Consider the following 10,761-nt stretch of genomic DNA (forward strand, 5'->3'; position numbering starts at 1 on the left):
TTAAGATCAGTGTTTTGAATTTTATTTTGTATCGGCCGAATATGTCGTACCAACCGGGTAGCCGGTACATAGAAGACCATTGTTTTATATCATTAGATTTTGGCTTTTACTTCTTTTTTTTTAATCATTTCTTCAAACTGTAAGTTTATTTTTAGACTCTCAATTCAAATCAGACTATTTATAACTTTTATATATAAATTTTCATATATAAACTATTCTAAAACAATATTAATATCGAAATATCTCATTTCAATGTTTCGATCAAAACGATCATTGAAACGGTATTTAATACATTGCTTAAGATTGAGCTAATAATAAGGTTGTTAGAATTTTGAGCGATTTGAACGTTATTTGATTTGCATTTTAAGCAAAACAAAGTGGTTCGTTGGTCGTGGTTTTCTTTGTAATGACAAATGATTTTTTTTCCTTATTTGTAGTTAATATAGTTAATTTATACATTTTAAAAACTAAATAATAGATATATTAAATTATTTAAATTATAATATATCAGTCCATGCCAATGGTAATAATAAAATTTAAGATAAAAAAATTGCATTTTTCATTTATTAATTATGACTCGTGAGTGATTACAAAGAGAAAAATATTTGAGACAATTAAGTACTACTGCTACAAAGAGATTTTATAAATTAAACTCACAAATTAATTGCATGATTTCACGTGATATACCACATCGAATCACATTAATTTATGTGTTTACTTCTATAAAATTACTTTGTTGCAAAAAAATCTCTTTCTTTCAACTAATATTAGAATGAAATAGCAATTTCCATAAACCTAATCATTTTCCTTGATCAACATTAATATTTAATTGATATAAAAGAAGGAAGTATAATGCTATTTGAGGGATGGTTTAACTGCCCATCAATCAATAAACACAGAGAATTCAATTGGAGGAACAAAAAAAAAAAATTCAAAAGACCAAGACCAATCTTGTAATGTTGTTTAAATATATATATATATATATATATATATATATTTCCGCCTCCGTTTCGCTTATACATTTGCTCATTAATTATGAGTTCCATAAGTCAGATGATGTGTCTGTTTTGCCATTTTAATATCGTCTACCGAAAAACGACGTGTCGATTTTATGACCGGGCAAAAAATATTAATATTATAGTACTATAGTGAGAAATTTAAGAACATAGAACATGTTTCGGAATCTAAACTATTAAATAATTAAATGCACGTACAGGGAAAAAATGCATGCATATGGATGTATTGCACAGCACGTCGTATTTGGAAGCTTTTCTCAACTTAATTAGCTAGTCCTATATATGTATAGCATTAACATTATTTTAGCCGTAAAAGCAAAACTATAACTCGTCATCAGTCAACTAAACATGCACGCCAACCTGGCTTTACTTTATGTCCAAATAGAACATATCTTCTCCTCCTTCTGGTTTTGAAAAAAAAATTTTGATGTGCACAGTTATTTCATAAGTAATGCTAAAAATATCTTATTACTAACATGTTTCACACCCTGCCAGCCTTTACGTCTGACTTGAAACAAGGAAGTTTGTTGGCTTGAAGTGCCAGAAAACACACCTGATGCTTAAGTTAGTTTTTCCTAAAGAGAGTTTGTAATAATATGAGTTCGAATCGTACTTGTATCAAGGCTTTTATACTTCTTTTCTGGTATAGTCATTGTTCTTTCTTGTGTGCCTAAGGTGTCCATCTCTACTGTGGACAGCATGTCATCGCATTTAATGTAATAGTTTCTGTTAGGAAACGATCTCGACTCATATCAAATTTATGTATCTGTAGACAGCATCATATCGTATTTATATATAATGTGACAACCCTTGTCAAAGATGAAATGTCGACTCATATTGAATCATTTAATATGGTGTGCCTGTGTGAATGTTATCTCATATTTTACATGCCGATTTTGATCTTCTTCTTGCCATCCGCTGAACCTTTAACGTATGAACTTTTATCTTTGGATAATCGTGCCAAACCATTCGGGCAAGGGACAAATATGTCCTTCCACTTATCATCATGTAGTAATGTATAATATTGAGTTATCAAAACATATTGAGGTAGTAATATAATTTATATTACTATTATTATTATTATTATTATTATTATTATTATTATTATTATTTGCTGGCATTAAATATAAGCTAGATTCTAGATAGGTTGCATTTAAAACAAAATAAAATTAAAAAAAAAAGAAAAAAACTTGATGAGTTAGAAATGTTATTATTTCAGATAATTTTTTAAAATATTATATATGCACGTAAATGATTTCTTTAGGCTACGTTTAGATGTTAAATTGAGATGAATTGAGTTGAAATGATAAAATATTATTAGAATATTATTTTTTAATATTATTATTATTTTAAAATTTAAAAAAATTAAATTATTTATTATATTTTATGTTAAAATTTAAAAAAATTATAATAATGAGTTAAGATGATTTTAATTATCAAACAAAACCGAATCTATTCTCATCGGATAATATAACGACAAATACCACCCTATATTTCAAAAGTTTGCGCCTCTATGCTCTCTCATTCGGATTATAGCTACTTAGCTAGCCGCCCCACCCAATAAGCCATCCTTATCATTGCAACAATCTAAAAGATACCCCAAGAAGAAAAGGAATATATAAAGACGAGTAGTGCCAATTAGCGCGTTAGGCATGTACGGTTGGTTGGTTGGTTGGTTGTTGCCTCAAGTACCGTGTAAACGGATGCTGAGTTAGTAAAAAATAAAACGTTGCGTTTTGTTCTTTTTGAGTTTTTGTTTGTTCTGCTGCAAGATTCTTCCCTCTCCTCTATTCCAAATCACGCTGCGAGACTTTTCCTTTCTCTCCCTAGACCCACGCTGCAAGACAGCAAGACCCTTCTCTCTCCTCCATCCCAAGACTAGACCATTTATCAGCTTCTACATTGACAAGTTAGAAAAATACACAAAAGTCCCCCACCGTCCCTTAACGTGAAAATGGCAATCAAAGCTCAACCAAATTTCGGTTCCTTACCAAAACCAGTCAGCCTCATCACAACCTGATGCTCTAAAATGAAAAATATGCAAATTCTCGCTATCTCATGAACAAAAATCGAATTTCTGGAAAGAAAGAGAAATATTAACAAAGGAAGAGACTTAAGATTTTGCAGAAAAATGAGGTGCAGAAACTTACAAGACCATTTTTTGGAAGAAAAAACTTTTTTTAATATAGAAATACAAAATAGAATATGTGAAACGAAATTATCTTGTCTCGTAGACGCTAGAAACTCAGAAAGGAAGTTGCTTGTTTTAGAGTGAGAGATGAATAGTCTAAGGAATGAGAAGAACATTTATTTTCGTTCGAGCTTCAACACTTGAAGATCACTGTCTCGCACCCTTAGAAGAGGGAAATAGAAAGTGAAATGGGTTTTCTTGCTTTTGTTTTCGTTTCTATTTTCATATTTTTATTATTTTTTATTTTTTTGAAATAGCAGCTGACGTGGCATGATGCCATATCAACCAACTGCACGGTGTCTATATGGAACGATTGTATAGAAGAACTGTTTTTTTTTTTTTTAATGGAATATCCTCATCATCAGGATGAAAAATTCTTCATGCGTTCTTACCTTTTATGTATTGAGCATACGATAATTGGGTCTAATTTTCAAAAGTGAGCGTATTATTGATGATTTCACTGACAATCAAGGCAAGTTTTGTACTTTATATCCGCGGTTGCAAGTTTTTGGAAGAGGTTTTCTTCATTGTTCTAAAATGGCTATCTATTTAAAAAGAAAAATACTTTAATTACAAATAAATTACATAAAATTAAATTCATAAAATAATATGACTTGATGTAATACGTTAAATTATAAAATTATTTTTATCATAAAATAAATATAATAAATTATATGAAATCACTTAATTTTTGAATTTGTTTTTACGTAATACCTTTATATTTCTAGTACTTATAAATTAAAAATATAATTTTTAGAAAAAAATTGATAGTAATAAGTCACTTGTTTCAAGATTCATCATCTTATACAATTATTATTATTATTATTATTATTTTTTATATTTTGGATGCATGTAATCGAGCTTGCAAATAAAATTTTATTTTATTACATTTATTTGAATGGTCATGTACATGACTATTTGAAAGAAAGCAATAGCTTTGTAAAGAGTACCATGTCTCCCACGCATGAGTGCATGACCATTTTCCCTTGCCATTTCAAACAATGATGTTGACCAGTAATACTCGTACGTAGAGATGTCTCTGATACCAAAACTAAGGGAAATAAACACAAATACATCAAAAGATAGGGACCCTCAATGCAAAATCACAATATTTGGTAGAATAAAAAGATGACATACGCAGTGATATGGGCACCTTCTGTACACCTCATAGATTTTAAATGTTTCAAAGAATATATAAACAATCGTTTAAGTTAAAGAGACAGACAAACAAACAAATAATGGAAGTTTGAAAAAAAGTTAAAAAAATAAAGGTAACAAAAAAGGGAAGGGATTAGAATATGCTTGTGTATGGTGGATATCGCAGCGAAGCCAGACCTTCCATGCTTAAGGATGAGAGAGACAGCCCGAGGTGTAGAGAGAGAGAGAGAGAGAGGGAGATATGGTGTAAGGGGTTTAACAGAGGGTTTAGTTCTACCAACTGGTAGTTAGAGATTAAGCTCCTTAACCAAACTCTCCTACACCAGCAAGAACAAGCTCTCGAGTCGCGAAGAAGAAGCAGTAGCGATACTGAGTCAAGCATCGCACCAAACTCCTGGAACTCGGGCTCAAACAAAACCCAAAAGAAGAGGGAGGAAAGAAAGAAAGAAAAGAGAAAATTCTGTTTTACAAAAGGAGATAGAGATGGAAAGATAAAGTTATCATTCTTTTGAGTTTCTCACAGAAGCTTTTAAAGAGAGAGAGATGTTTGCGTATGATTCTCACGTGGAGATTTAAGGGAATCATAGAAGGAGAGCACACGATTAGAAAAAAAGAGAAGAAGGCGAAAATTCATAGCTCTTAGAGATATATTGCCCCCCTTTTCTTTTTCCTGAAAGAACAGTAGCTGGGGCTTCTTTATTTTAATATTATTATCCTTGGAGCGTATGTATGCATTGAATTTTCAACGAGAAGCGAGGCCTTGTGTTGTTCTATTTGGGGGAGTATCGGGATCGGAAAGTGTTTTAGTTTGGGGAGGATTGTGTTCCTGCAGATCGGTTGGTGTCTCTAAGCTTTGCTGTTCCCCACGACACCCGCAGCTACTACAGATTTCCAGGTTTTTTTATTTATTATTACATTATTAATATTCTCAACTCTCTGACATTTTTCTTCCTTTTCCCCCCTTCGTGTCACTTTGTCTTGGCCGCTGAAACATAAAATTTTCTCTCTCTCTCTCTCTCTCTCTCTCTCTCTCTCCTTCTAGTGCTTGATAGGATGATGATGGTGACGATAAGAAAATGAAGTACATCCAGTTTTTATTTTTCAACATGTACTAACTTGTACAAGGTTGTTGGTATTTCGTTTTGCTTTCTTCTTCCTCCTCTTTTTTTGGTTCTTTTATTTTTTGTTGCGTTCTGTAGATATTTTCCCCCTTTTATCTTCTTCCGAAATCACGTTCATTTCCCCTGGAAATCTTTTGTTTTTCTCCCTTGGTTTATTTCTGGTTTTTTTGGGTCGTAATTGGTCATTCACGTGAGTGGGTAATGCTTAAATTTGATTTCTTTGTGAAGAGATGTGATTTATTGAGCATTAATTCTCTTTCTACTAAACTTTTTTGTGAAGGCTTTCCTTAAATCAGTATCTAAGATTGCTTTCGTTGATGCTTGTATAGAAATTTATCTTTATAAAAAAAAACCAATAAATTGATATATATATATATATATTTATATATCCCAGCACGGAAATGAAGGTTGCTCTTACGCCTGACCCTTAAATTCATAGCTTTTATCTACTGTCAAGTGTTATGACTGAGAGTCTTCTACCTGTAATAGCTTCTTTCAGGCAGTTTGTAAGGTTGTACCTGTCTGTATTAAGACTAAAATTTGGTTACTAATATTGATTATTCTCCTTATTTAAAATAAGAATTATTAATCACAGGAAGCTGTTTTGATTTCCAATTTTCAGTTCCGAGGTGACTTCGTGATCTAAATCGCATAACCAGGTCGGGACGTTTTGAGAGTTGAGAAAAATGGAAGCTTTTTACGCTAGTTCAAATAATCAAAGAGATACCGCGCCAATGCTCTATGTAAGGGAACATTTGCCTAATTCGTCGGTTCTTCCGGGTAATATGATGATGTATATGAATTCTGGGTCATACTCGGATGCTTTGGCCGGGAATTCTCAGCAGCAAAACAACTGCATGGTGATCCCATCATTGGGTGCTTCAAATTCCGCCCAACAGCAGCAAGAAATTTTGTCAAATTTTGGTTCGCGCATTGTGGAGCATGATTTCAATGCATGGAGGGAAGGTAGAAATGAGATGTTAGTTACGCACACAATGGGTGGCTCCGCCAGCATTCTTCACGGTGGGCAAAACTTACAGGGCCAGGGATTATCTCTCAGCCTCAGCACACAAATCCCATCGGGAATTCAAATGCCTTCTATCCCATATCGGAATCCTAATCCAGGATTTGCTTCAATCTTGAGTCCTAGTTCGTCAGTTTCAGCTGATAGTGGCGATAGGAATGGCTCTTCTAGAGATGAACAGTTGAGAAATGCTGAATACTTGCCTCATAGTTTTCCTGGAGGAAATCAAGATTTATATAAAGGGAATTTATCTACATTAGGGATGTCAAACATTGTGAGAAACATTCCCAATTCCAAATATCTTAAGGCAGCACAACAACTGCTTGACGAAGTGGTTAACGTCCGGAAAGCTCTAAAGCAGCCTGATAGTGCAGAAAATGATGGCGCGCATGAGCATCAGATAAAGAGTGGCAAGGAGGGTGGTGGGGGAACAAAGAATGAAACTACAATGCCACCCAGTGGAGTGTCTTCATACCCACACGAGTCAGCCAGTAACTCTCTATGTGAGCTTTCTCATGCTGAAAAACAAGATCTACAAGACAAGTTGACAAAGCTATTGTCCATGTCGGATGAGGTAAGACCAATAAGTTAGTTTTCCATGTCTCTTTCAGAGATAAATGTATTGATCTATTCATTTATGTGGTCATGAAGTGGACTAATTTGTTGTAATGCAAAACCTCATTGCAAATTTGGTGAACCTGATTTTCTGGTAAGTTTTTACTCTATTTGAACAGTGTGTACCTCATATTTTTGTCGCAAAACATTTTGTTTGCCTGCCTGGATGCATGCATGTGAAACTTTAAATTTTATTAGTTTGGCATCACATGTTTACCGAATTGAGGACCTCCAAAGAAAGATTGATACTAGTTTACCAGGAAAAGAAATTTATATTTAAGAATTAGGTAGCTGCAGGATCAAAAATTTAGTATCACATGCTGATTGGGCAAAGGTATTATCTCACTGATTGGCTTTTGAGTATTTTGTGTCTGTAGGTGTTCAGCCATTTTTGCCACCAGGTGAATTCAGGCCAAATGGATATGGGGAGAGGTGCTGGCATTACATAGATAGCAGTTTCCTATCTTGTTAAATGCTTAATTAAAGACTTAATAATGTTATCACAATTTCTTAACTTTCTAGAATTGTTGAAAATAAAATTTTCTGGCGTAGCTTTAAGGAGGATATGGAATTCAGGAACCTTCCATGGATAATGGGAGGATGAAATGTTCATCAAGTAAAAGTTACCAGACTTTTGGTGACAAAAAGTTTCAACTTTTAGTTTGTGACAACTTACCTATTTACAGTTCGTATTTGTATATTGGTTGATGGTGGCTATGCAGTTATGAGAAATTAGTTGGTGCTGCTGGGAACTTTTGTACAAATATAATATCAGCTACTTTTTTTTTCTCAATTAAGTAATTAAGTTGATAGTTATGATCATCTGTAGATTTTTATTTTTACCAAGAATGTTAGTTTTCTGATCTTTCAGATGTCTCTATGTAAAGAACAAGAATGCATGAATTTATGCACTGCACAGTCCTTTTCAACCTATTTCTGATAAACACTGTGCAATTGGGCTCTTATTTCCTTTGTACCTTTGCGTGTGGATGAGAGAGATTGTTTTGATTAAGCTATGAGGAGTGCGTAGTTTTATTTTCCTGCTCTGTGTTCTCATAATCTCTCTTATGTTACAATACCTGTGCCAAGTACTTATGCTGTATTGTGATACAAGTCATGCATAGGCTAGAATTCATTGCCATGGAGCTAATTCTTTAGTCAACGAAAGCTAAGATGTGTTCTAATGATTTCATCCTAATCCCTATAATATTTTAAGAGGTATGAACTTCTTTTCCGACAAGGTCTAATGATGATAACTTTATTTCATAGGTTGATAGAAGGTACAAGCAGTATTATCATCAGATGCAGATTGTGGTGTCTTCATTTGATGTGATTGCGGGATGTGGGGCAGCCAAACCATATACTGCACTTGCCCTACAGACTATCTCGCGTCACTTTCGGTGCTTGCGTGATGCAATCACTGGTCAGATTCGAGCAACTCGAAAAAGCCTTGGGGATCAAGATACTTCAGGAAGCAGTCAAGGAGTTGGAATAAGTCGCCTCCGATATGTGGACCAGCAACTCAGGCAACAAAGGGCTATTCAGCAGCTTGGTATGATGCAGCAACATGCATGGAGGCCGCAAAGGGGGCTACCTGAGAGCTCAGTTTCAATTCTTCGTGCTTGGTTGTTTGAGCATTTCCTTCATCCGTAATTCCTCTAACATAACACTTCTACCCAAAAATTTCCAAATTTTCTTGCATGAGATCTTAGTGCTTTGTTAACTAAGTTCTAAATTTTTTTGCCAGCTATCCAAAGGATTCTGATAAGATCATGCTAGCGAGGCAGACTGGCTTGACTAGAAGTCAGGTGAAAACCATTTAATTTTGTTGTCTACAGTTTCTGGCATAGAATATGAGATGCTTTGTGTTCTTAAAGGAAAATCAGAAGTACCTCTTTCAGAGTTTGGATATGCATATCATATGAAAATTGAATCCCGTTGATAGAAAACAATTTCAGTCACTCAGGAGAATGTGATGGATAATGTTGAGAAGTCAGTGGTACGTAGGCTGTAGCCAAGGACAGTAGGAATAATGCGGTAGAAGTTGGAGAATAAACTTATTTAGGTTGACCTTTTTTAGTGGTCGTCATGGTCGAATCAATTGGAGGAAGAAATGGAAGAGAAGTATCATTTGTTTCCATTCTTCTGCTTTTATTTTATAACCAGAGCATTGGGTTACTGTGAAAAATAATATGAAAAGTTTTGGGTTACCTCTTCACTAAATATCTGGGATATGGTTGTATCAACTCATCATTAGTATTGTGCGTATTTTAAATTCTTTTTGAAGGCTGTTCGTGCCAGATTAGAAGATACTAATCGATTAGAGTTGCTTTAATACTACTTGGGATCTAAAAGTAGTAGGAAAAATGTCATATGCTCTTGGCTTCTTTTTTATTTTGTCCTTAAATGGCTATGCATTGTTTCTGTGTTTCATCTTTTTTAATTTAGCGACATCTTTGAGCTGGCCATCTTTCTTAATTTAATGACATCTTTGAGCTTGCTCAGGTCTCAAACTGGTTTATAAATGCACGAGTGCGTCTCTGGAAGCCCATGGTCGAAGAGATGTACAAAGAAGAGATTGGAGATGTTGAAATGGACTCTAATTCCTCGTCTGAAAATGCAGCCAAGGCAACAAAAGGTGATAATGGGACCTCTGAGGATAGAGGGGAAGATTTCCAACAGAGTGCAAGTTCAACAGCCACCGAGAGATGCAGCATGGGTCAACTCATGGACTCCAAACCAGATCATGTTCCTGATGTAGAAATGGCAGGATCTGTTGGAGTAGCCAATTATCAAAGTGGGACTCATGGAGAAGCTGAAAAGGAATATGGGCTAATGAAGGGAAGGGAGGAACAAAGGCCTACTATGGATGACTGTAATCTCTTTCCTGATGCTATAGTTCATTCCGATGCAGCCAGTGAAAGGTACATGGCGGCTGCTGCTGCATATCACATGTCAGAGTTGGGGAGATTCGGGGGTGGAAGTGGAGTGTCTCTCACATTGGGTTTGCAGCACTGTGAGGGTGATAGCCTACCCATGTCTGGTGTGACCCATCGCAGTTTCATTGCCATGAGAGGGGACCAAATTTACAATGCTGCACCATCATCTGTAGGGGCTGAGACGGCAGATTTTGAGTGCATGAATCCTGGTAACCAGCAACACAGGTTCAGTTCTTCCCATCTATTACATGATTTCGTCGTGTGAGAATTCAGATCGCGGATCCACATGATTGATTTTTGAACTATTATTGTTAGCAAGAGGGACAGTAATTTGCCTGGCTATGGACTCTTCTTCCAGGAACATTGATCTAGCTAGCAGATGGTAATAGAAAGATTGCAGTGCTCCAAATATGGTGACACATAAAATACAGTTGTAATATATTAAGGAATCGACTGGAAGATTAGCATATTGTAAAGATACATATTTTTTGCTTGACATGTTCAAGGAAATTGTACAATTTGTGCCTACTTCAGTTTGAAGAAGAAAGATGCTATAATCTGAAATAAAAGATCAGTAGATGTTGGGTGATTGCTAGTTTGATGCGTCCAATGACCTACAGAGGATATTGATTGTGCCGGGGTTGGTAATTGTTGTTGCTGATCTAGAAATGGCAACAAAACTGCAACAGGAGAGAGA

The 10,761-nt window shown here is 35.0% G+C and overlaps 1 protein-coding gene across 3 annotated transcripts; it reads left to right on the forward strand.

Moving 5' to 3' along the window:
- The first annotated feature begins 4,439 nt into the window (after positions 1 to 4,439).
- Positions 4,440 to 10,653, forward strand: LOC121258044 (BEL1-like homeodomain protein 6). 3 transcript variants are annotated; one of them, XM_041159379.1, is made up of 6 exons: positions 4,440 to 5,260; positions 5,408 to 5,490; positions 6,109 to 7,084; positions 8,395 to 8,774; positions 8,873 to 8,933; positions 9,631 to 10,653. In XM_041159379.1, exons 3-6 carry the CDS (start codon positions 6,173 to 6,175, stop codon positions 10,327 to 10,329), a joined length of 2,052 nt encoding a protein of 683 aa, XP_041015313.1. In that variant the 5' UTR covers positions 4,440 to 5,260; positions 5,408 to 5,490; positions 6,109 to 6,172; the 3' UTR covers positions 10,330 to 10,653. The 3 variants fall into 3 exon arrangements, with proteins under 3 accessions (XP_041015313.1, XP_041015314.1, XP_041015312.1); XM_041159380.1 differs by lacking the exon at positions 5,408 to 5,490 and adding an exon at positions 5,881 to 5,997; XM_041159378.1 differs by lacking the exon at positions 5,408 to 5,490.
- The last annotated feature ends 108 nt before the right edge of the window (positions 10,654 to 10,761 follow it).

The sequence above is a fragment of the Juglans microcarpa x Juglans regia genome, chromosome 3S, assembly GCF_004785595.1.
Source record: "Juglans microcarpa x Juglans regia isolate MS1-56 chromosome 3S, Jm3101_v1.0, whole genome shotgun sequence".
Classification (NCBI taxonomy): Eukaryota; Viridiplantae; Streptophyta; class Magnoliopsida; order Fagales; family Juglandaceae; genus Juglans; species Juglans microcarpa x Juglans regia.

Coding starts and splice junctions, on each gene's coding strand:
- LOC121258044 (XM_041159379.1), top strand. CDS start 6,173: ATGGAAGCTTTTTACGCTAGTTCAAATAATCAAAGAGATACCGCGCCA. Junction 7,085..8,394: donor TATTGTCCATGTCGGATGAG/GTAAGACCAATA, acceptor TTTATTTCATAG/GTTGATAGAAGGTACAAGCA. Junction 8,934..9,630: donor CTGGCTTGACTAGAAGTCAG/GTGAAAACCATT, acceptor GAGCTTGCTCAG/GTCTCAAACTGGTTTATAAA.